Raw genomic sequence first — 26,669 nt, forward strand, 5'->3', positions numbered from 1 at the left:
CCATCAGCTTCCCTTTTCCTTCTCAATGTTAGGAAAATAATTTTTCTTTCAGCATTTGCTGGATAGTTTTTATACACTTGCCTCACACAGAGAGTGCAGCAAACTGAAAGCCTTTTCCTCCCACATTGGAGACACATTTGCAGAGCTGAGATATTTTTAGAATAGTGCACACACAGAGTTATATTGTTTGTTGTCTTGGTTAGGAAAAAAAAAGAAACAGGCAATTTTCTATACTAAAATTATTTGTGCCTTGTTGCTGGGGAGCAGAGAACTAGTCGTCTTGCTAAAGACATTTAAAATCTTTTCTGTACTCCAGAGATGACAAACAAAATGACCTGGTACATATCGGAGCAGTCGTTAATTCTGTCTGACAAGGCAAACTGTTTCTGTCAATGTTAAGAGCCAATTCATCGCTAATGGATACAAGCACGGTTCTTTTGGCTTTAGAAGACTTGCCCATTTCTTATGCAGTTGCTGAATTTGGCTCTGAATTACAGTTTCTTAAAAGTCTTCCTGGAACACCATGTTGCTCATGAAAACATGCTGAAAAAACCTCATCATGTTTGTGTAGCAAAATAATGAACTCTTCATACGCTGCATCTACAAACAGCAGTCACTGTGGCCAGACTAGAAATGTAAGTGTCTCCTGGGATGTCATGTAATGAAAGGGGGCAAGACAGTATGAAAACCTGCACATACCACAGTCACCTCCCATACTGCCTGGAGTAGGGTAGCTTTGCCATTCCTAGCACAAAATCAGGATGCTGCTGTGGCATGGCTGGTGGAAGCTAAGGCCCATGAACGAGGAATATGGAGCCCAGGTCCTTCTCCACAAAGCTCGTGCACAACAGTATTCTACTTTCTTCTTCAGCCCCTTCTGTGATGCCACCTCCCAAGCCAGCCCTCAAGAATACTAAAGCAAAAGACAGCTGAGAGGAATGCTCTTCTCTACCAGGCTACTGGGATCAATGATTTGAAAATGCTGCACAAAGCTGGAGTAGATGGTTGAACAGCTGTTGAGTTCCTCTGCAAAAGAGTTTCTTTTGGTGATGGCTGAAACGATTCCTATCTAATCTCTTTTCTAATTGGGATGAAAATCACAATATAAATGTAAGATACATAATCAGTGAGGTACAATTTAAGGTGCTTCGAAGGAGTCTCCTAATCCAGCACTAAGTGATTTTATTTAAGGCCCTGTAATAATTTTTAACTGTTATTCCTGCAGTGTTGCACTGAGATTTTTCCCTCCTTTATGCAGAGCAGATAATTTCCTAAAGTATCATTGAGGTGACTCCATTTAGCACCAGAGTTGGTCTTCAAAGAAGTATTCTGGTGTGCCATAGAACCAGCATCAGTGCTCAGATACTGTAGAAAAAAATTGCATGGACTTTGCTGGAGTTAATCCACGGTCTCACTAGTCCACTTGACCTATAGGCTGCTGATCTTTTAGGAACAGAGAAGGGCCTCTTTTCTGCTCTCCACATATGACTTAAAGTACCACTAATGGTAGCTAGAGTTTCACACTCGCTGGAAGAGGAGAGCAGCCAAAAAGACAATTTCCCTGCTATTTTAATTTACCTTTAAAAAATATATGTAATTTTATTCTCTTGTTTTAGTACCATAAAATCCAAAAAAAAGGATGCAAACCTTATTTTTTCCCAGATGAAAACAAAGAAGAAAGTCACTTGCATTAACTTTCCAATCCAAGTTCCAGTTTTAAAACAGCTAGTGCACCAATTCAAAATGTCAGGGTTTTCAATGAAAAAGCCAGCGCTAGAGTGGAACTGCACACTCCCCTTCCCCTTCCTTGCCCATTTATTCCAAAGCATGGCTGGCATGTGGGTTGGCTCTCCAACACGCACATGCTATTAAGTCCTAAATGACAGCTTGTTTAACTAGAAAACATTTCCATTTTTTCCTTAACAAAGGCCATTCATTTCTTGCTCTTCTATTTGCTTAAAGACGGTTTCATTTGCCCCGCCTGAGAGTTTGCACAGCCCGCCTGATTGTTCCCCTCCAAATAGCGCTGCAAGTTAATGACCCACCTCTTGATCTCTGAGCAGGGAGCCTTGCCCAGCACACTGCAGCATCATCAAGCAAGCTAGTTACATCGCAAAATCCATACGTGTGACTTGAATATTTTTATGCTTGAGAAAACAATCGAATCAATTCATCTCAGGAAAGACAGTCCTAATTCTTCCCTGCTAATAGTAGATTAGGCATCAAGAAGAAAAGAAGATGAAAGCTGGAGCATGTTAAGAACTCCCTCCATGCTGTCGACGAATGTCTTGGGGGACAGACACAACTTCCTTTCAAGCTATCTTCAAAAGCTTCAAAAGGCCCTCCATGCAGACCACCCATTGGGAACACATGTCAATAACAAAAAAAAGAATTTAAAAGACCCATTTTTCACCCAATTTATTTACATGTTAAAATAAACACCAGTTCCCATATAGAGCAAGGGCTCCCAGTGGGTTCTGTTTAGTCTGTGAGATTCTTGGCACCAGAGTACAGCATTTCTCTATTCCAAAGCAATATTGGCACAGATTTTTTATTGGTTATATAATTTTTTCCAGCAACCGGCAAATGAATAATAATAGTATTTCTAAAAAGTAAGAATCATGTTCTAAGACACCAGCAAGGTGTTTTACCAATTAAACTGCCAAAAGGTCATTAGTAAACCACAGCTCCCAAACTCTTGCATTCAGGGTCAGTTCTCCTCACAGGCTGCACTTCCAGTTCTCAATCAACCTGTACAAAGGGAGCTTTCCCACAGAGTTAAAGAGATTTTCACTTTTTGCTTCGCTCCTTCGCGTTGCCACATGGCAGTGCCACCCTCATTAGACTGGATTTGTCCCCGTTCCTGACAAGGCATGAAGGAAATACCACTCTTCCAGAGCTGACAGCTTTTTATACCCACTTTGCACAAGCTCAATGGGTGAGCAGCAGGTAGATTATCTGAAATAATGGTAGGCTTTTTCTGTTTGATTTTTTAACAGGGTATATCCGCACAGAGCTATAGCTCACTCAAACCCTACCAGACCTGACCAGAGGCAACACAACTAAGAAAAAAACCTTCTGATTAAGCAGGTCTGGCAGGGAGCATTCCTGGGTGGGACAACCCTGCCCACTGTGCCAGTGCAGAGACTCACAGCTGCCGGTGGGATGGGTGGTATTTAGATGGTGCACGGAGAAAGTCACGGGGAAAGCAGCATGGCAGAAAATAGCTTTACTAAATTCGTCTTGCAGCAAAACTGTTGTCCTTTCTTGCTAGAGATTGATTTCAGTGTTATTGTTTCAGCTGCTTTTTAGCACTTGATAGCCTTTTCTCTGTAACTCTCTACCCTGCAACTTTGAAATCCTTGCTACATATATATTTACCAAATAAGCCAGGATCAAACAGGCAGGTGCTCTATTACTCATTTCAAACTCTGGCTGGTTGACAGCAGACAATGAATACTAGCTGGCAGGTCTGCACTTCAGTAAACAACGCACAGGTACAAGTGTTGAGCTGTTGCAGGTTACGGACCTGTATGTTGCTTTCGGGCTATGCAAGCCACTTTGCAATCAGTCTGTGAGGGCATATTTGCAGCTCAGAGAAAGCTCTCTTAAAAATCTGGGCAGGACAGGTGCAAGGTTCATGAAAAGCCACAGGGCTGTAATCAAAATAACAGGTCGTATCAGGCAATCTTGGTTCAGAAAAGCCCCCAGCCTCCTCTCCCTTTCCCCAGCCCTCCGCCAAACTAAGCATGAGCTTGGCACCACAACGGATTGGGCTGCCTGCTCCTTAGCATTAGCCAAGCTGCCAGGGTCTCCTAGCACGCTTTGTCTTTGATAAATTCAGAACCAGAAAATAAGTGCAGTGTGGAGGACATCAGTTTTAAGGGACCTGGGTTGAGAGCACTAGTCTTTGTACCATCTACAATTCAGCACTTTTTTTTTTTAGCTTTGAAGCTAAACAAGGGTTCTCAAATTGGAGAGTACTGCCAAGTCCTGAATAAATCCCAGCATTAGAGATGCTGTGGGTAGAACAGCTTTCCCCATGAACTGAATATGCAGACGGTATCTTCAGAGAAATTAACCCCTGAGTGCCACAGCACAGGCTCTGTGGCATCAGTTTTAATGGCCTCAGAAATCTCATCTTGTGGTTAAAACAGGTTATTCCCATTCATAGGCCAATACTGGCGGTGGAGTAAAGCACAGGCTTAGCTGGTACAGAACAACTTTTCTGCATTGTTTATCAAGTGGTCAAGTTTCCAGGTGCAATCCTGAATACAAATTCAGTCTAAGGGCATGTAACTACCAAACTAGTCAACTGGCATGTAATTATCTGATATATGATTGTTTGTTTTCCATCCACAAGCCCACTCCTTAGCAGTTCTGAAAGCAAATGCTTAGTATTTTGACATAATAAAATGCTATACACTTGCTATACAGTTGTGACTTAACCCTTCTTATTTTTCTGCCTCATCCCTTTAAATATTGGTAAGATATTTTATTCTAAGCTGCTCTCTTCACTGGCTGAATCTCCCTCTCAGCCTGTGAAGAGCCACTCACTGTAACAGTTCTTCATTCTTGGAGCTCAGGGCTTTTTGTCTGCAAGCTCTCTGGAAGTGGTTGGTATCGCATACGGATTTTGCCATGGGTAACCTGAAATATAGTAAAGTGTTTTTCCTGAGATCCATGACAAACCTGTGGCAGAGCCGAGTCAGGGTTTTCAAACATCTTGCATAGTCTACTGCTGCAATACAGGATGAGCCACATCCTGATCTGAATCATACAGGATTGATCATATCATTAATGTGAAGGACAACCTGCAAGAGATATCTGCATCTACTAAGACTGCTGCTCTACTGAAACGTAACAGACCAGACTTAAAGCTATGTGAAATCCAGGGAAGTCTTCAGAATACCAAGCAAAAGAGGTTTTCTAGTTCAGGTCACTAAAACTTGGCCACAGCTGGCACAGACCAAGACATGCTATCACTTGAGGACTGTCTGTTGCTTACAGAAATGGGTTGACAAGTTCTCACTTGATGTCTTAGTGTATTATGAAATGGAAACACCTCCACTGCAACTGGCTCCCTGACCGCCAGAATGCACAGAAGACTTCAAAGTGGGCTCAACTACCTTTCGGGTAAGACTTCTTCCAGGTAGCCTTAGATTTTATGACATCTTTTGCATTCTCATTTTCTTACTATAAAGAAGGAAGATGCTCAAGGCTGAAAGGAATATTACTGTGATGCTGGAAAATCTCATCTGGGTTGGAGAGAGAGGCTAACCAGATGTTTTGCTTTACTAACAGGCTCAGAAATGAAGAGGATCACACTGCCAGAGGCTTTCAATTATGAAGATTAATTTTTTAAAATTCTGAAAGCATTTTCCCAAATCACCAACCATGATTCTCATAGTTCCCTGTACACCCTTTTATCAGGTAAAATGATCTTTTCTTCTCTAAAATAATAGTCCGAGACATGTTAGCTTCTTCCTAAATTAGAAAAAACAAAATCCATGAGTCAAATTCCGGCCCCACTGACGTTAGTGACATTTAGCTGCCACCTTCAGAGGGTGCAAGTATGTACTCTGTGAGTAGAGACATAGAGCTCAAGGAATTAAGAAATAAACCCCCTAACCACCTAAGAATCACATTATGGTTTTAAATTAAAGTCACTCTGAAATTAAAGAGAAGCTGCAGTGCTGAGCTGAGCACACACACACTGGCACCATCCCTGAAGGAGCAAGATGCAAAGCTGAGTGTGTTCTGGCACATACAAGATTGGCGTGATGCCTCAAAGCGGGAAGGAAAGGCAGAACCAGGAAAGGTCCAAGGGCTATGTGGTACATCAGTGAGAGACGTTAGTTAATGTTAACACTCTGCCAGGCTGTGCAGACAATGTGTGAGACCAAAAGAGAAATGCTCTTAACTAACATGTTGTGGATAACTAATTGATGGAGATGAGAAAAACTCTGGCACTGAAATACACAGCCCTAAAGTGGGCAGAAATACACTGGGACAAAAAGTGAGAAGTTTCTAAGAGAGGAGCAAGAGCCTGGAACAGCCTGCTCAGCTGGAACAGTGTTTTCTAGCAACCAAACTTGGTTAAAACCTGAGCTTTGACCATTTGTGAAAAAGACAGAGGGATGCTATTTGTGTGAACAAAAGCCTAGATAACCCAGGGAGTGTCTTCCTGTCTGTGCTGCTAGTAAGAGTATGTTTTAATAAACAAATAAATGTCCTGTTTCGCATTCAAAGTGAATATGCAATAGGAGGAGCATGATTAGCTGAAAACACCAGACACTGTAACCAAATATGTTTCTCTGCAACATTCAGACTGATTAAAGAGGGAAGAATCTGAGTATGTGAATCGAGAAAGGATGCATTTCCCCTTCGTCTATTATCTATTTTGCTTCTGAGGCTTGTTGCTGCAATATTCAATGTCTTGTTTGCAGTCATTGCTAGAAAACATTTTGTTTTTTAAAAAAGGCCCTGCATCTTCTGTAATAAGAAAGATACCTATTAGTTTCAGGACTTGTGAGACAGTCCCTTAAAAGGGTTCATGGTCTGTAACAGATAGAGTTACTCTCAGGAAAATCAACAAGGCTACCTATCTATGGAGGAAATCCACCTATTTGAATCAGGCATACCAGCTCTATAACAACACGCCACACTTTATGAATGAGCAAATAAACAATCAAACAATGAACACTAGAACTATGAAGTATAAAAAGCAGTATACAGGTTGCTTCTGCATCTTTATTTTGGCAAGCCTAACTGTGGCCCCAGCCCTCAACCTGATCTAAGAGCACGGCCCATGAAAGGACCGTGAAGCTGTTGGGGGCTGATGCCTCACTCGCAAGCAGCCTGTTGTTGGCTTAGACCCTGCATCAGCTCATGGCATTTTACACTGTGCTAACAAACACAGTGCAGTAGGTTTGCCTGGGGCAGGCCCAGGGAATCTGTTAATAGCAACTTAAGGTAAAAAATAGAATGACACTGCCACAGTTTGGATCGAAACACACAAATGCATGCAGCTTAAGCTTTAGTTCCTTTGTTGGAAGCAGATGTTCTTTAAGGTCCCTTCCAACCCAACCCATTCTGTGAGTCTATGATTCTACGATTTCAGACTGCTACTTAGGTTATAAGAAAAAAAAATTCTCTCAATTGAAGTTTTGAAAAGTTTTGCTTCTTTTAGTGAATAATTTCTCCCAATACCGTAGCTGTTCAGTTCAGCAACAGCAATTTTAGTCAGTAGTTTCCAATGTAGGTAGGGCACAAAGTGCATTAAAAATTAAGATGAAATGGCAGTTTTAGGCCATTTATTGGCTGGTTATATGTTTTACTTCTCTTTGTAAAGCTGCCTGTCCTTTGCCTTTGTTCAGCACAAATAAGTGCTCTCTTTGAATACCGCGCTCCTTTATATGGCTGTTCCTCCAGGTTAGTGCTGAACTAGATACTAACCTGAGATGGACTGAGCTCCTTCGACTCCTGTTACCAATCTAAAAATGTACTGAAGGAAACCAGATTATGTTTTAATCCAACAGGAGTAATATACACAGAATATATTTTCTTCTGTACTTTTCAAATGTTCAGTAACTTGGAACAGTCATTTGTAACTCAATACAATGACGAACTCCACATCTGTATGAAGATACATTTACAGGTGAAGAATCATCAGTAATTAGCTTCTGAAACAACCTCCTCTAAATTAGACACATCTGACAAATAAACAATAGGAAAGCTAGTCACATTAATGAAATGCTGTTGCTATGGGAAAACTGCCCCTGTAAAGTTGAAAATAAACACGCTTCCTTTTTTTCATTTTGCAAAGACATTAAAAAGCATCTTCCTGAAGATGAAACTGTTCCTAATTGCTGATACCATTAAAGTCTGCTTTTAAGAGGGTCATTTCTTCATCCATTTCAAAACCTACTGTGCTTTAATTTTGGAATCAGCATCCCAAATGCTAGCAGCTAGGATGCTTTTTAGTTCATAAAGAATAATTGAGGCTGGAAGGGACATATGGAGATTATCTAGTTCAAGACCCAACTCAAAGCTTTTCCCATTCAATCAGGTTGTTCAGGGCCTTGTTGAGTTGAGCTTTAAATATCTCTAAGGCTAGAGACTTCCCCACCTCTCTGGGTCCTGCTCCAGCATTTGACTGCCCTCATGGTGAAAACATTTTTCCTTGTACATAATTGGGATTTCTCATGCTGTGACTTGCATCAGCTCCCTCTCATCCCATCACTGTGCACCTCCATGAAGAGTTTGGCTCTGCTGTCTCCACACCCTCCCACTGGGGACTTGTAGACAGCAACAAGATTCCCTCTTAGCCTTCTCTTCTAAGGCCAAATAAACACAATTTTATCAGCCTCTCCTCGTACATCTTGTTCTCCAGTACCCTAATTGTTTTGACAGCCCTCCTCTGGCCTTGCTCCAGTATGTCAATGTTTTCCTTTTACTGGGGAGCAAATTGGACCTGGCGCTTCAGATGTGGTTTCAAAAATGCTGAATGGAAGAGAATAATCACTTCTCTTGAGTTGCTGGCTATAATCTTTCCAATACAGCTCAGTATGTGGTAGCCTTCTTCAGCACAATGTCACACTGTTGACCCATGTTCAACTTGTCTGCAAGGATCCCCAGGTCCTTTTCTGCAAAGCTGCTTTCTATTCATTCAGTGCCCAACCATTGTGAATGGGGTTACTCCACCCCAAATACAGCGCTTCACAAGTGCCTTTGCTGAAACTTCATGAAGTCCTTGCCAGTCCATTTCTTCAGCCTGTCAAGGCCCCTGTGAATAGCAGCCTTCTACCATATGCTCACTTTCCACAATTTGGTAGCCCTGTAAACTGGCTGAAAGTACTCTCCATCCCATCATCCACACCATTAATGAAAGAAGTCCACTGATAGTATAATGCAATGTCTATTTATTATTTTTTCCCTTGAAGAATATAGATTCCTCTGACTTCTTGAGGCCAAAGCCCTTGCTGATATGAACTAATGATGTCCTGCCACAGAAGTCAGAAAAGGAAATGACCCCTGGAAGAAAGTTTGAAACCAGTTTGATGTCTGTCCAGTAGCCTCATATAATAGACGGAGCTAGCAAAACGAAATGATCTGATCTCTCAGCCTTAGCTCTTTAATAGCCATCTGGTCCTCATCCTTCCACCCTCAACCATCTTGCATGCAGACGTATGCCTACAGCTTGCAAAGCTGGTTATGGGAGAGCAAGTAAGCTGTTGAAAACATTACACAAGGTTGACAACCCTCCTTCACTAATAGGAAATGCAGTTACAAGCTACATGCCTGATACTGCTTTCTGACATGGTGACAGAGTTATCCTGGATTTATCTGAGCGGCTGTGAAAGCAGAATTTCACCCTTGATGTGGGGATTAAATTATACATATAAAAACTGAGTACAGATGAAAATTGTACAGATCTTTGAGAAAACAGAAGCAAAACAACAGGTTGTAAAATGAAATGAGCTTTGTTCAGTCAAGGATATTTCCTTTTTAGTTTCTCTTATTCACCAAAGTGGATCCTCTGTCCAAATAAGGGATGTTTTATTCCCAATTATCAGAAATCACTTGTCCAAAATTCCCATCACTTAGTCCCAACATTATCAGCACTCCACACAAATTTAGTGGCCCACTCCTCTTTATCATGGAGGGTATCTCTCATCTGAGAGGCAGAATCATGGAAGGGAAGCCAGGAGGACTCAACCCTCATGAGAAGAAGAAAGCCCTTTAAGTTTCCTGAATGAATGATGTCTTTCCTCTGTCATGCAGTCTGTCTGTTAACAGTTAACAGACAGGTTGAGGAGCATGGTCTGGAAAGTGGCCAGTGCCAACAGCTCCACGCTCAAAGTCGTTGTGCTCAAAAGGGAGCACTCTGTTCCTTCTACTGCTGTGTCCCCTCTCACTGGGGCCCGTTGTTACAGCCTCACGCCTCCTTGTGTGAAGTCCAACAGCGAGGCTTTGTTCAAGAAGCAGCTGCTGAGATGTACTATCTCATGGAATGACCCACTGACATTTCTCCCTCTGCTCATCAGTAAGCAGTGAATAATTGGGAGAACTAGGGCGGATTGCCCAGCCCATTTCTTTCAGAGTAAAACGCCAGCTCCTCAGATCCCAGTATGCCCCAAAAGGGATTCCCTCAAAAGTGGGCTTGCAGCAAACCCAGGGGAGCTGGCTTTGTAGCACCTTCTTCTCATCACCTGATGGAGTGAGGAAAGAGAACAGCTTGTGCCAGAAGGTGGACAGGGCAAGGCTGAAGTAAAGGATGTCCCAGCTCTGCTTCACTCAGAGCTCAAACCACACCTTTGCTGCATGAAGAGCAAGCTCAGCTCAACTAGGACCTGAGCCAAAGATCTTGTTCGACTGGATCATATGTTGTTGTTTATTCAATTACCTGTCACTACAGCATGGATCTACAGCAGCGAGGAAACATTTGAGCGGTTGGAAGGAGCAGAGTAATTAGGGGAACTGAGGAAACTATAACCATTCTTTTGCAATCTTTACCACAGTCCAACATTATCATCTACTGATGTCCACATACAGCGGTGGTGGCGAAGGAGCATCTGCATTTTCTTCCACCCCATCCCAACAATGCCTGCATCCAGCTCTGGGTCATAGCACAGAACTTGTCTGCCTGTCTTATATCACTGATTATGCCACAGTTAAATCCGACTTCAAAAAAAAAAAATTGGTCACATAAACAAATAGATTGCTTTGAGCAGCCCAGGTTTGGTTTGTCATGTTTTCATAGCACAAATTAGATGACACTACATGTCTGATTTCAGGTGCTCCTGCTTCTATGTGTCTGTGCTAAAGGTGTATCCAGTCCTCACAATTTCTGAACCCCCTTTCTTAAAAGATAGGTGTAGGACCATGTTTTCCCCACTTTTACATCAGCGTGGCTCCAGTATTACTCTTGGGAAGGCCATGAAACAAAAAAAGTCTCATCCCCCTGAGTGGAGTGGAGGTGAAACACCTCTGAGCATCGCCTGCCCCTTTCCTAACCCAGGCGTTTTAAGCAAAACACTGCACTGCAGCTTATGTGTGCACTGTCAGACACATCAGCTGTGTGTTGAACATTACTGTTTCTTTACTTTTAGTTTGGTGTGGTTTAGCTGCTTCCTGGATCAACAGCGTTGTTTCATCTGCCTTCACAAGACACGCAAAATAAAAGCCACACTTGCATTTCCAAGTCCCAGCTTGTGGCTTCCTCTAGAGCATGAGACACTGTAAGTATTTGCTTTCATGATTCACTTAGTGTTTTCTTGCTGTTGTGTAGTTGCTCTCCTCCAACAGAAACAATGGTTACTACCCTGAAAGATGCCAGGTGGTGCTTGCAGAGATTCAGGACAGTGTGAATGAAGCGCAAACGCTAAAGTGACAGAATGACCACTGAGATGACTGCACCAGAGCAAGACTGGGCTGCAGAAGTCTGCAATGAGCTTCTCAAAAATAACAATAATAGTGTGCACACCTCTGTTTAATAAAACTCCTCTCAAAGTACTTACAATTGCCTGTTGTGCCACAGGATACTCCCCTTGGGCTACACTGTATTCTGATACAATTATAGGCACATTTCAGCATCTTTGTGTTGTAGGAGGTGTATCCAAACCACCTTTTCCTGCGCAAGCTGTGGCCCCTCTGGGAGGTACTATCTCACAACCACCAACAGAGCCCAACTCCACGCAGTAATCTGGGAGAAAGCAAGAGGAAATACACTGTCCAACTGAAAGAGTGTGTAGTTGAAAGAGCGTGTTCAAGAGCTCATCCAATGCATGGGGTAAGCTGCATCTTAGCAGTATGAATCATTTTGCCTATAATTTCAGAGAGGCTCAAACTGAATGACCTGTTTTCCTTAGCAAGCTGACACTGCTGCTCTGAGATCCAGTGCTACACGATCAGTCGTCACTCCAGGAGAGCTGGAGGTGACAAGCGACTGATTTCACTTTGGCTGGAGCTCATTGGTGGCAGGCAGGCTGGTCTCCCAGTTCATCTTGAGATAATCTTGCTTTTTGGTCCTCAAGTTTATAATTCACGTCTGTGTTGGGAGAAGCATGCACCGTAGCCCTACTTTACGTGAGAATCCCCACAACTGAAACAGAGTTAGAAAAGGGTGGCAGAAGTAAGTTTACTCATTACTTATTTGTTTTATAGGAGGACTTTGCTCCTGGTTCTTACAGTTTTCTCACTGCCTAAGGAATTACACGGTGTACTGCAGTGTCTGAACTCTCACCCTGTAATTACGCACTGTGGTTTCACCTCCTGTGTGCCCCACACATGCTAAACATTCCTCACCACTGCCCTGGAAGGCAGATAAGCCTGACAGCTACCTTCGTCCAGCATCTGGAGAAGGGACAGCTAGGCTGGCTTGGGACCATACTGAATACGGAGTCAAAACAGGGATAAAACAGTACTGGCAATGCTCTGCCAGCCAGGCCAAAGATCTCCTTCGGGATCCCCCTCTCAAGAGGAACCTATAGCAGATGCTTACAAGAGAGAACATGAGAGGTAGGGCAGACCAGCATGGTTCTTCACTGATATATCCCCTCAGTTTCTATCTCTGCCCACATGCCATGTAGCAGATATCACTGCCTGCTTTTGACATGGCAGCCATGTTTACGGCTCAATCTTCCCCTGGGTTAGAAGGGGAGAATGGATGAATTCCAGACAGGGCTCATGGGTCCATATGACACTTAACACGGATCAAGGGTCAAAGAATCATTTAAGTGTTCCCTTATATTCCCGTTGTTTTTGCTCTGTCATGAACTTTCAATCAAGCAGTTGTCAGAGCTATATGTACAAAGATTTATGTCCACAGACTCGTATTCATGGTGGGACAGATTAATAATCATCCCTGAGCAGCTCTCTCTCCACTCCAAACGAATTAGCATTAAAGACTGAAAGACAGGCAAGTTGACATAATTTGAAGAACAAAAGGGCTAATTTCCCCATAGGGAATGTACTTGCAAATTTTAATCTGAAGCTCTGAAGAACTTCCTCCTTTGCTTGGCAATTCTAACAAACTATCAGCAGCAAATGCCCCCGCAGCAGTCTTCATCCGACAAACATAAATGGGCTAGGAATCTTCAGATTGGAACTGTTAGTTAAAATATTAAAAGAAAGAGTTTTTCTGACTCTTGAAGAGTGGGGTTTTATACAGAGGAAATACACTGGGAAAGAGGGGAAATCAACCTGAGAGATGGGCTATGACTCTCCTGCTGCCCTTGCAGTCACCACTCCAGTCTGTGAATCATAACAGCATTTTCTGCGCCCCGCCCCCCAACACTTGTGTGCAGGAAACACTCTGGTTTTGCACGACTGCAGATCTCACTGCCTGCCAGCCACACTACCCTACTACAGGAGCTCTGCCTACGGCATGCAGTAGGTTCAGGACCTGTATTTATGCATGGAGCTGGACAGCACTATGAATTTCTCCTGAATTTCATCACCTCAGAAAAAGTCCGAAAGAGGATGCACTAGTACAGGTACACAGCTAGTGCTATGTTGTCTTTCCCAGCCAAGGAGAGCATCTAAGGATGAGTGCATCAGCAGTAGACTAACTGCTCAGAGCGTGGCTGCTGTTACGACTCAGGTACTGCAACTTCACGTGCGAGCAAATCCCAGTTCTGTGGGAGGTTCTTCCTGCTGGGGGGGGCACGAATAAGAACAGGATTCCTGGGGAGAACAGTCATTTTGCACTCCTGAAAATGCTGATGTGTCCATACCCGTGGTTATTTCTAGCAGTGCATATGGAAGATTTTATTTCCCAGCAATGCTCACGTATTATGCTCAAGGCCAGGAGACCTTCTCTGGGAAAAAATAATAAAAATGCCCACAACACACTGTAAGCCTCCTGTCAAAAGAAATGCAAACAAAAGTGCCATTCTTTCCTATGTCTCTGCAGAAAAGCTCTTTAAACTTTTCCTGCTCTAGTGAGGTAGACTCAATCGGAGGAAGCAGAAAGAGAACAGATTGCTACGGGTAAGCAGGCCCACACCCAGCCTTGCTTACAGCCACCAAGGAACAGTTGTGCTGCTCTGTGAGCAAACCAGCTCCGAATAATGCTTGCCAAGGCTTTCCTGACTCCATCCCTGGAGATTGCCCTGAAGCCTGCCTCATCACATCATCAGGCAGCGCTGCTTTCCAGGAACATTCCCTCATGCTGGTGTGCATGAGCTGTTACTTCTTACTCGCAGTGCTACCCTAATTCTTGCTCTTATTAATGCTGACATCCTTCTTAGTCATTTCCCCCTCCCAGTTTGACCATGTTTAGTCCTTTTTAACCTTTCTGTGTAGATCAATCCTTCCCAGTGCTATGAATAAATAAAAGCCTTCTGTTCTTATCAACAAAATGGTCTTTTAACAGTTGCAAGAACAACATAGTAATCACTTGGAAAAAAAACAAAACAAAACAAAACCAGCTAATATTTGATGCATTTAAAAATCTCTGCTCCAACTATTTTCTACTTTTTAGAAATCAGGGCTTGACTAAATAGAGGAAACAGAAAATTAATAGGGAGCACTAGTAGGTGTCTGAGAGGGACCTGCTAACCCATCAGAAATGCTCACTACACACAAAGTAGCAGCAGGGCTGAAAAAGAAAGCTGAACTTCAGTTAGAAACATCTAAGGAATACAAATAAGCTGTTGGAGCTGCAACCTTTCTCTCTGCTTTGATCTGACATTACACATAACTCCAGAGTGGGAAATTCAACAGCTTCAAAGTGGGTCAAAGAGTCGGAGGTCTCCATGTACCAGGACAGGTAGAGGGTTTATTCTGCCTGGAGAGAGAGGGAGGTTGGAGGGACTGTCCTCACGCAAATCTAAGGGCTAGGAACTGCTGCCAGGTTAGGGCTAAGTATTTCACCTTCCTCGTCTTCACATAAGACACACACTTTACCCATAAGAAGCACCAGCAAGTCCAAGTGAAAAAGAGGGCCAGTGTCACTACTGTTAAAAAGTGTAAGACAGAAGTAAATACATTTTGTGGCCCTTGCATCTTGGAAATGCTCTTGCAACTGCTACTAAAGTTGACATGTACTTTTGACGGCAAAATTGCGGTTGTTGTGGGCTCTGGCCATGTAACGCAATCATAGAGAGTAAGATCCCAGCAAATTAGATGTTATAGGAAGAGAGATGATCATAGCTGGAACATCATGTGCTTTACCAACTGAAAATGCTTGGTACGAGAAAACAAAGCCACATTCTCTATCCTTTATTCTCATTCTCCTTGGCTCTCAGCTTCACAGATCCCTAAAATACAGCATTATAACTAAAGGAGCTGCAATCTGCCTGTGATTGACTGAAGAATTACAATATCACTCCAGTTTGATGACTCTCCCATGGGTATTCCTTCCAAGAGGACTTCCCTAAATTGATTGTAACTAACCTAATATGTTTGTCTGCCTCTTTTTTCTGTCATCAGAATGTTGCTATGATAAAATAATAGTAATATAGAAAAGAAATTGAAAAAGTGAGATGTCATTTCAAAATACCCAAAGCTTGCAGAAATGCACAGCAAGGTCATCCCAGCAGCCTTAACTCTGCCTTCATGAAGCTGCATGCCAAATAAACACAGAAATCATGGGAAATAGTTACCTGCCCATTACAAACACCATATAAGAGACCACAGAAAAAAAATGCTGTATTACAAAGAAATACCATCTTCCTCTTTCATGGGATTGATATGAAACAAAGCAATTTCATAATATTAGATGTAAGATAGGGTTAAGAGGTCTTCTGGAATTAAATTTTTACCACCACTGTGGAAAATTTCTAATATATATCTATGAGGTCCAGCAGTCTTGGGATTACTATGAAATACCACAAAGAGTAAATGTATGAATCCTGACATACTAAGAGAACTGAGCCAGTGATACCTTATATAGGGCAATACTAAGACACAAATTTGGGTGAATACTGTTGCTCTGTGAAGTGCCAACCTTTTTGCTGAAGCCTTGCATAACAGGAAACGGTGCAGCAGAGCAGCCTTCGGCAAGATTTAGAGCCAGTGTGTGAGTTTCTACGGATGCAGCAATATAAATGGAAATAATTTTTCCTTCTTTTGACTGAAGGATAGACACAATATAAATCAGGCAAGGCACTCATACTACAGCCCTAGTAACTTCCCAACTCATTTGGGAAATCATGCTAGCCATGCTGTGGAACTGCATTAATAATCTCACAGATAATGCATCTATATTGGGAATTTTATCCATGAGAATACCAGAACGAGAACAAATGTCCAGGTCAGGAAATCTACGCCAAGCTTATAAGGCTAAGAGATGGGGAACAGAAAAGAATTATTTTGCTAACCAATTGAATAATTACTATTACCCAAAGATATCCAAAGGACGGGATGCCAAGGGGCAACACGTTGTTGCAGTGACTTGGAATATATAAAATGGTGGAGGAAAGCTATAAACTTCCCAGTCTGATCTGAGCAAATTTGGCAATGGAAATGTTTTATGTCCTTCAGCTCTCACCGGCATCCAGCTCAGGCTGTAACCTGTACTCCATCAAACAAAGTTTATCCACACGGCTTACCTCTTTAGTTGCAAAGATTATTTTACTGAGCTTAAAATATGTTTGTTGTCTTTCTAATTTACAGTGAATCTAGGCTCAGCTAAGTTAGCTCTTTGTGTAACACAACTGTTTCCACTGTTCTGCTTTCATGTTCCTCTCTACCCTCTCCCCATTGCTGATGAAGAAAACCAAACTGAGTTTATAAGAAAACATGGAGAATGGAGTTGTTAACTGGCCTGACCAACAGATTTGTACTAATTGAACAAATTAATCCAGCAACATCAGTCTATAAAAAAAAATATGAAATATTTATGCTTCTCTAGTCAAAAAGATACTCAAGGAAAAAGAGAGCAAATTACTGTCTCATTATACAGCACAAAACATGCCTGACAGGAACCTTCATCCCAAAGGCCCTTCTCCATCAACAGAAGAGGCATTCTCCATATCAAATCCACGCGATAAATACAATGTTTTATCATTTCTTCTAGGTTTGTTGCTTCAAATATTGTTATTTAACTCTGCTTCTTAAAACTAAGGCACGACATTAAGCATGCACAGTGAGAAACCACAGTCTCTCGTAGGCTCACAGTGGCTCTGAACAAATTGCTTGTGTGTCCCAGAGTTCAGTAACTTTTTGTATATATTGCCTGTAGTCTACAAACAGCAGCTGCAGACTGGACACCATGTGGCCTATTCCATTGCTTTTCTCATGAACTTTACACCATACAGATAAACAGAGAGGGATGGAGATACTTTCTACTGGGATTACTGCAGACTCCTGCTAGCCTACGTTCAACTCGGAAGTTTATAGAAATTAATAAATAATCACTTAGAAATATTATGCCTATATAGGGAGAAAGAGACTCATGTGGTCAGCAATGATACTTCTCCATGGGTCAACTGTCTTTGTAAAGCCAGCGCTGAATATGGCATGTGGTCAGTGGTCCAGAAAAATCACATGAGTTTTATTTATTTTCATTGCAAGCTGTCCTGAGGACTATGTATTCTCTCTTTCAGGGAAAATACAGGGTTCATTTTTGCACATCAGTGCAGTGCTGTGATTGAAAGGGAGTCCTGAGAGCAAATGCAAGGGGAAGCCATGGTTACCTGGACTCAACAAGGTTTTGCCTTTCCTCTTGCAGACTAAATGGTGCGATGCCTCGCATGCATTCAGCATCTTCAAGCTCAGACTTTGAGGAGATCTAGGGGCACGTTTGAGTCTCAGCTTCAGCTAAGTAAATTGCAGTACACTTTCCAATGTATTGCAGTATACTTTCCAATGTCAGTGGATGGTGTGCCAAATGGAGATCAGATTTACACTAACTGAGATTGATCTCATTTCAACCTGTCAGCTCAGAATTTGGCCTTTCCTTTTGACCACTGCCATCATTAATGCCATTGATTCACTTTGCTAATATCTAGAGTGACTCTTGAAGGGACGCAGCTATCTGCAATGATAAAAACAAAGCAAAGTCTTCCAAGCACAAGAAATCATGAAGTTTCACGAGTCAGGTTTGACAGGAGGCTACCGAAGAATGAGGAATAGGTGGTTCAAATATGTCATCGGCATGTCCCAGTTCATGCATTGCAAGAGATCTGGTGACACCCAACATATCTACACCACAGAACAGAGCACAGAGCAGTGATCTTCAAGCCAGAGGCTGGGACAGTAAGTCTACATGGCACAGCATTTCCCACACCTACTGGCTGAGGGCTGAAGTGGTGTTGCTGTGGTATCACAGCCTTGCATACACTCAGGCTGCTTTCTGATCAGAGCTGAGGTGTGTACAGCCAGCTCTGGTGTCTCTGCTGAACTGTGGAGATGTGTCCAAAGAAAGGTCTGTGATGTCTCCATGCCTCTCCACGTTCCAATGGTGCAGCTGTCTAGTTGTATTGGAATATGAAAGCTATGCTGTCATTTCAGCCTCCCCTCTGGCATCACTTAGGACATCAACCATGAAGCCACCAGAAATGGCTCCTAGTCCCACTTCCACAGTGGACAATACCTCTTCATCCCCCAAGAGACAGGTGAAAGAGAACCTGACAGACAGGTTAAAATAGCACCAGCAGTAATGTCAAGGGCAAGGCTGAGGAAAACTCAAGGTAAACAGGGATAGCTTTTTACAGATTCAATATGCAGATCTTTACAAAGCAACAGATGATCTCTTCCTCATTTATGCCAACGTGTAAATATTTTATTGACTCTTCTCTCACTGCTGAGTAGCTTTAATGGCATTTACTTCAGTAAAGTCCTGAGCTGCTGTAAATCAAGTACTGTTTTAGGCTACTCACCATGGTCATGGGCAAAAACAAACAAGTTAAGTCCTGTCAGCCTCTGGGCCAAGTCATCATAGCGGCCGCAGTGTTCCCCAGCTCCATGAGCGATAAACACAAGGGCCCTAAATGGAGCATTAAGGTATAAATCATTAAATTGGCAATCAACCCACAAAGGCTTCAGAGCTGCAAGTAAAAACAGCATATTCAATTTAGCAACAGCATTTCAGACATCAGAAAATACAAGGCAAGTATATAATGGTTGAGGTGGACTTGAACAGAGGGGAAGCAATTGCCATCCTGAACTACCATTGACCTGGTCTCCACCAGGTGGTAGGAGCACAGACCACATGGAAGTCAGCTGTTCATAGGAGAGACACTGCCATTTCCCATTTGTCTGTCACCATGGTCTGCTGCAAGTTGAAGATGCAGATGGGCATCAGCATCAATCCTTGAGCTGGATAACTCTGTCTTGGGCTTGAGGCATCTACACTGCTCCTACACTGTGAGTGTTGCTATTGATTTATTTTTGGGACTGGTATTTCTCCATGGTTTCAAATAGAAACATTGTCCTCATCTTTATAACTTGCAATATTGTCTGGTGCTATGGAGCACTCTTAAAGATGAAATTTCAGCTAAAGGACAGGTCTCAAGCAGAGTCCAGAACTTTGGCTGGAGTTTGGAATGTTATCTTTTGACCCCAATTCTGGTAATTTTACCACTCCAGTTTCTGCCCCAAAACAGTTGCTTCACTTTGGTGATTAAAGTGACTCTTACACAGCCATTGTATGATTACAGACAGGGATCATAAAAAAGCCCAGTCTAATACACACTCCTTTTTGAAAGACATGCAAATACTTATTTTTCAAGATTCCAATGATACTTTACTTTTACTGGAATGGCATAAGGTGAGAGTGACTGAAGTTGAATGAATCAATGAATCTTCCCAGTGTTTTTACTGGGCAAAGTTTGTACAGAATTAGACTAGAACTATAGAACTAGCAATGAAATTACATTTGTTTTGCTGAATTTGACAGGTAACTATGTAAAATCCAGCTTTAGCAATGTAAACATAACTTGTTCATTTAAAAGTACCATGTCATTGCAACATCAGCAACCACAGAACAGCTTGAAGGCTACAAGTTAGACATTTTCAGTGCATTAACAGCAAAATATTAAATGAGCTGACAGCATAAAATAATGACAGCCATTTACAGCCATTTACATCCACTGAATTCCTCAACGTTATTTTGATTGAGATTTTGAATACCTTTTTAGACAGTGTATTCACTGCAATAAACTGCTTTGATCTTAATATATTTAAACTTAAAAAATATGTTGTATGATGCAGAAACTCCTGCTCTAGCTCTTTCATTAGCACCTGCTTCAAAGTATTTGCTCATGCTAGACAACTTGAAAGAGCGTCCATTGAAACCAGAAGGATTTTACAGAGCACACTGTAAACACAAAAGCAGCAATGCAAAGATGCTCTGGTATCTGTCTAATACTAATTAGCAAGGGTGAGGTTAGGTCATGTAGCACATTTAACTTGCTATGCCTTACAAATGTTCTTTAGTATCACTGAAGGTTTCAAAACAATCAGTGTGGAGCAGTCACTTCTTCCTTGTCATCTTCCCCCATCAATAGATTTGTCAAATTATCGATGCACTTGCCAGACAGCGTGATTTTCAGAGTGCAGGTTCTATTATTATAGCTCCAAATACTGAAGAAATGGAGACACTGCTCGTTCCACAGTGGAAAATATTAACTTTCTGCAGAACAGGCATCACAGCTTTACGTGCCCCACCTCTCCTAGATGTAGGCAGCCCAGCAGAGACACTGTGGCCAGTGCTGGAAGAGAGAGTTATTGTTCTACACTTGCCCTCAAAATCAAAGGCATCATCCAAATGCTTCTGCCTCCACCTACATGCAATAGTCTGGCACCTCAGCCCTCGTCCTGGGTCACCTAAAGAGACACCACAGTCCCCAAGTCTGGGGCTGGCAGACCTGCCAAACATTCAGAAATGCAGCAGGGAGGTGGGGGGTGAAGCAAAGCCAGGCTGTTAACCTGCAGGCTCCGGGCTCCGCAGTACAGCAAGCAGTGAACGGCATGCACAGGATGCCGAAGCAGAAACTAAGGAAATGTGAGAGAAAATTCCTGTGTGCCCAGCACCTTGATATGCAACAGACTCAGCCAGGCTAAGTCTCTCTGCCATATACCTCCTACTACCTGGCTCTTGACAGCTTCCCTGCTCAGTGTCTTACTTAAGCCCTCAGTTACTCTTCAGAAGACATGTATTTTTTTCCTGCTGACTAGGCACAGAGATTAAGGTGAAACTCAGCTGACCAAATACAGCCCTTCATTTCTTAGAGAAATATTATTTGAATGCATGCACTGAAATACACCAAGTGAATGAAACCTAATGGGGAGCTAGCAAAGAGATCTCTGCCAGGAAATTCTTGCTGTTATTTCATTCCCCCTGACAGCAAAGCCCTAATTTTGCTTTCATTCACACTGATGCAGACCACGACTTTGCCTGACAGCATCCTGCTAGATGCTCAGACCCCTCATCTTCTGTGAAACCAGTGAGAAAAGAAAAAACCTCAATGCTTCAGAGACACAAGGTGTTCCTACAACCTCTACTCTCATCTAGCACAATTGCCAGGCATTGCAGAACTGAGCCTTTGGACACCACAGGGAAGAGATCTGGGTTACTGTTTGTCTGCAAAACACTGAATAAGATTCCTGAGACTGTTTGTGCCTTAAGAGCCCTAATGCCAGTAGCTGTCAAGAAGACTCACATACTTTTGAAAGTTTTGTCCTATCAATAGTCATAAATAAGGAGTAAAATTTCCAAACTGTTACGATGAAACAGCAGTAGCTGATTTTGTTTTTCATAAAGTGAGAGTGGCCTCAGACTAAAAACTAGCCCTTTAGCTCCAGCTTTTGGGTCTAAGCACAGGGGCCATACAGTAAACAGAACAGCTTGAAAAATTGAAATTAGTATGAGTATCATCCAAGCAAGGATTGAAGGATTTCTGGCTCTTTCACCTAATCTCCAATCTTCTATTACAAAACAAGTTTAGAATTGGCAAATAATACCTGAAGGCAGTATAACAAATACATGGTTCAACATATTTTCACTAGTAAGCTGGCATGAAAATATGAGTGATTAGATTGACTGACAGCAGTTTTTTACTGTATGTAAACATTTTTGCAGACACCCCTGCTCTCAAATCGCAGCCTGCTCTTTCCTACCACAATGGCTGGAGTAACAGAGTATCAGAGAGTGCTTTCAACAGAGTCGTTTAAAATTAATACAGAAACGCTGCAGGCTTTAAGATTTTGCAGGACTGCTGTGCCTCTGTACACGACCTCAGTGGAAATCCTGTTTAAATGAGGTTTGTGTATTGGCCATGTTATCAAATTGATCCTGGAGAGAAACTTCTTCACCTCCAGCTCTAGCAATTGCACTGGTGAAATCCTTGGACACTCACACATCTCACGTAGAAAACATCGTGCCCAGCCTGCAAAGCTTTCTGGTGGAGACTGACCTGTGCCTTGGACCCATGCCGGCTCTGGTCTCTCTAACCGCAAGCAGGGAAACCTGATGCATCTTCGGGTACTTCAGCTGGCTTTGGATGGTGGAACTGTAATTGCTGAACATCTCAAAATAGGATTGCTTTGGCATCTGCTCAGGAAACCACCTAATCACACAACAGCATGATTTCCCCACACTCAGCAGGTGTGCCTCCACACAAAGCCAAGGTGGGAGCTGAGCATAAGTAAGCATCCCAGTGCCTGCTGTCACCTAACTAGTGCAACAACAATTATGGCTATTAAAGGAAACCAGTTTATCCACTGATGTTTGCAAAAGCAACAGACAGTTTTCACAGATCCCTGCCCTTCCCATAGCTGTCATCACCTCCTCCTCCTGCCTCACTGCAGGCTTCTGCCTCCTGGTATTGCACAGCTTCCCGCATCAGGAGGTGATGCTATATACCAGTGACCAGTCCCTGCTCCCACATCTCCACCGTGCTGGTCACCCATGACTGGTATCAGTCCCTCCTGCGTTGCAGTTGCAGCTCGCTGAGCAAGCAATACACAGCGATGCCACACGCAGCTGGTACGAGGAACGTGCAGATCCTCTCCTGAATCAGGGAGGCCAGGAGTGGCAGAGGCCAGGCTGCAGCGCAAAGGCGGTGTGCACAAACCCGTATGAACACGTTGTCTTTCTGTCCTGCCAGAGAGGTCACACGATGATCTAAGCTTTATCTGTTCACAATCCTTCCATATTTCTCACTGTAACTGCACAGCCTTTAATACTTCACTCCTTGTGTGGGGAGCAGCTTCACAGGGAAGGAATTCAGCTCCAGGTGCAAGAGCCAGTTTTAGAGGTTCTCCCTGTCTTTATTGCTGGGGACGTGTTGCCACCTCTGCCATGCCAGGACAATTGTTTAGAGATGTAATTCCACAATCAATTGCATGAGAACAACCGTAAGGAAAATAAATGCAGCATTGGGCTTACGCAAATGAGCAAGGGCCCTTTCAAACCAGGGCTCTGTCATTAGAAGAAACATACCTTGAAATGACACTCAGAAAGCTGTTGCGCTATGAAATCTGGCAGGCCAGAAACACAACTCAGGACTCGGGTCCTGCTGGGCATGATCCGTGTTCTTGCTTTATTTTCCACAAAAATCATGTTGAAATTGAACTAGACGAGGAAGGTTGTGAGTGGGATGGTATGATTTTAACATCTTGTGACCTTGGGGGACAGAGCTATATCTGTGGGACCCCGTGCGTGCTCTTTTATTGCCAGAAAATAACTCAAAACACTGGGAGTAGACCAAAGAACTGAAGACAAGCTTCCTGTGACTGCATATATGAAAAATGCAATCTTTTCCACCCCATTCAAAAGCATCCCTCTTCAGAACAATATTTAAGTACTTGTTTAACCTCAGGAAACTTTCTTCAACTCATGAAAGTCAGTAGGACTTACAACGTACAAGATGAAAGTTTAAAAAGGATTTACAAAATGCTGTCCTGCATAAGGACTGACTTAATTACATGCAGAAATGGCTTTCTGAATCAAGCCCTTGCAACTTAAGCTAATACCATGCTATCCTATGGAAGACAACTAAACTTTTCATTTGTTTTTATGTATGCTATTACCAGAACCAGATCAGCTCTTACAAAGAACATCTGACTTCAGGAGTTTTGAATACTTGACACTAAACTCCTAAAGTAATTTTTAAAAACTGACAGGAAAGCTCTGAGTTAGGTAGCCTGCCAGAAAAATGATTGCCTTGCTGAAAATAAGTTTACATTTTGTTGTGTTGTTTGAGCTGATTTATCAGTTCCTTTGTAGTTGGCACCAGCCTGGGTCTTAGAACCACAGTGAACAATTAACCTTTATTTATCCAAAACATTTCACTGCTGGCATTTTTGGACAAGCAACTGGATAGTTGCTCACAGACTTTTTTAACTTGTTAAAAATATAATGTCATGTATGTATATTTTGCTTCCAAAGTATATTATAATGGAAAATCAACTAAAGGTATGCATGCTTGTATTATCTGGGTTAGTGGTCCTTGCTGATCATGAAGGTTAGTTATCTTTCATATAATAACATTATGCATTAAGCAACTTGTAACTTTGTTGAGCTTTAACTGTCATTCCAATTTTCTACCCTTGGTATTTGGTTCAAGATTACCCTTTTTTTTTTTTTTTAAATTTTGAGCTAATCATTTCCAATAACATTTAATGAAGAACGAATTGTTTTGCTCACTAATGGTGACTTTTTCTCTGGAGGGCTCTTGAGCCTCTTGCTTTGAGTGTAAGACCTGAAATTTGGGACCTGAAGAGGGATGTGTCTGTATCTGCTTTTTGAGTCAGCTTTTGCACTTTTTTTTTTTTTTCCCTGAGCTGATTTGTGTCCCGTAGCAACACTGACAAAATTTGGGCCGTGGGCAGGGATTACAAATGGGCAGGGATTACAAACTACAGCTATTTCTCTCATGTTGTGCGTGCTTGTGACCTATGGAGTCAGACAAGAGTTCAGCCTGGGGACTCTGGTTAGACAGGAATATTTATGGTGGAGTCAGGTGTGTCCGCTCATGCCATCCTTCCGTCTCTAGGAAACATGCAGAGTTACGGCCCTCTGAAGGTGCGTGAAGCAAAGACTTTGCTCCCAATTCCAAGCCATGTTTCAAGGAGGCATTACATCCAAGAGCTTTGCTTGCTCTCTTGCTCAGTTTTTTTGAGAAATGCATTCTTAGCCTCTGTTCTACTGGCCCATAGCTTTGCCAGGCAGGTCCCTAATCTGGGTAGCCATCTCTTTTTTCAGCTATCATTGAAGTTGAACAACATTATGTTAAATTAGCAGTTCTATAGCTATTTTTCCCAATTCAGGAGAAAAAGTAACTCAGAAAAAGTCAAGACTCTATCGACTTTCTCTCAATATCACAGACTATGTAGCATCAATATCTCACAGAGCTCCAAATCTGGAGGAATTCACCTCTTCCAGATAGACTGAGGTAAGTAGTAGTTGAAGAATGTAGTAATTTAACCTGTGAAAAACCTTTAAGCACCACAAAATATGTCAAAGGACCATGCACTATGCTCACACTACAAAATTTCTGCTTGATTTTCTAAAGCTTGTGGGGACTGAGGATTCTGCACATTTGTGTTTGATGTGGTTCGGTCTAGTCTAGTAGAATCAGTAGCTTCATTCCTGTCTGGATCCTAAACTGACAATTAAAAAATTAACCTCTCCAGCAAACTCTGCTTCCTACTTTCTTTCCCTGTTTACTCAGGCTTGGAAGTTCTCATTCAAGCCTGTCCAAAGGGGCTGCTGTTAGTTTAAACTGCTGTTAATCCTACCATCTAACATCACAGAGACTTAGGGCTCAGTCTTAAAATCTGCATTTGCTTCCATGAGCAACTCTCTTGCAACATGTCTGCAAGCCTGGTCTCATCACACATCTCAAAATCACAATCCCTCTTCAGCACAGAGTTAGGAGGATATTTGAGAACTGCCATGACCTTCAGGAGGAGTAACATGGGTAAGTTATTAACAACACCAGAAAGTGTAGACACCATAAATCAATGGAGCAGAGACAGAACTGGGTAGTACAGATATATTTCAAGACAAAAGGTTCAACAGGATCTAGCTAGAGCCAGCACAAAACAATGCAGAGAAACAGCTTACAGTGATTTATTGTAGCTCTTCGAAAAGCAAGCCCTCACCAAGAATAACTCATCAGTGGTCTAATACAGGGAAAAGAGCTGAAGGAAACATCAGGTGGGGGTGGGAGGGAAGGAATTATTGGAACCTTGCAACTGCACAGCTCTGGAAAAATCTCTACAACGTTAGCATCTGAGACCAGCTGTATATTGTTTCAAGGAAGCTTTGAAGTAATATTTTAGGGGACACAAGGCTAAGATCAGAGGTGAAATGTGTGGTGTGTAGCTTAAAATTCATGGGCTGGATCTTCCCACCCCTTTCTTGGATAAAACTGAGGAGGAGGGATTCTAGGGTTACACGGGACTGCCTCGGGGAGACACTCGTCCTCTTTGATATCAGAGATGGGATTTTCCTCGGCAGAACTGACTGCCAAACCTGCTGCTCTGAATCTGCAAGGCAGACAAGCTCTCCGGAGACATGGGCAGCTCAAGGATTTGGAGCTGCGTTTTCCTCTTGCTGCTGTCCTTCTACAGAGCACGGGAATCCTTGAAAGAAGAATTATGACTTCTGTTTCCAAAGAAGCAAGGTGTAGGCATTGCCACACACACAGGACTGAGGCAGGGATGACTTGGGGGGGAGCTCGGGCAGAACTGCCCCTGGACCTGGCTGG

At 42.6% G+C, this 26,669-nt stretch overlaps 1 protein-coding gene across 1 annotated transcript in view; it reads right to left on the reverse strand.

The window, feature by feature from the left end:
* The window catches only part of MGLL (monoglyceride lipase), a 62,906-nt gene that overhangs the window by 22,613 nt on the left and 13,624 nt on the right, over positions 1–26,669 (reverse strand). Inside the window, exon 3 of the mRNA XM_009961440.2 lies at positions 18,831–18,937. Within this exon, the coding sequence (XP_009959742.1) occupies positions 18,831–18,937 (107 nt within the window). The remainder of the gene's footprint in view (positions 1–18,830; positions 18,938–26,669) is intronic.

The sequence above is a fragment of the Leptosomus discolor genome, chromosome 9 (genome assembly GCF_034619465.1).
Source record: "Leptosomus discolor isolate bLepDis1 chromosome 9, bLepDis1.hap2, whole genome shotgun sequence".
Classification (NCBI taxonomy): domain Eukaryota; kingdom Metazoa; phylum Chordata; class Aves; order Leptosomiformes; family Leptosomidae; genus Leptosomus; species Leptosomus discolor.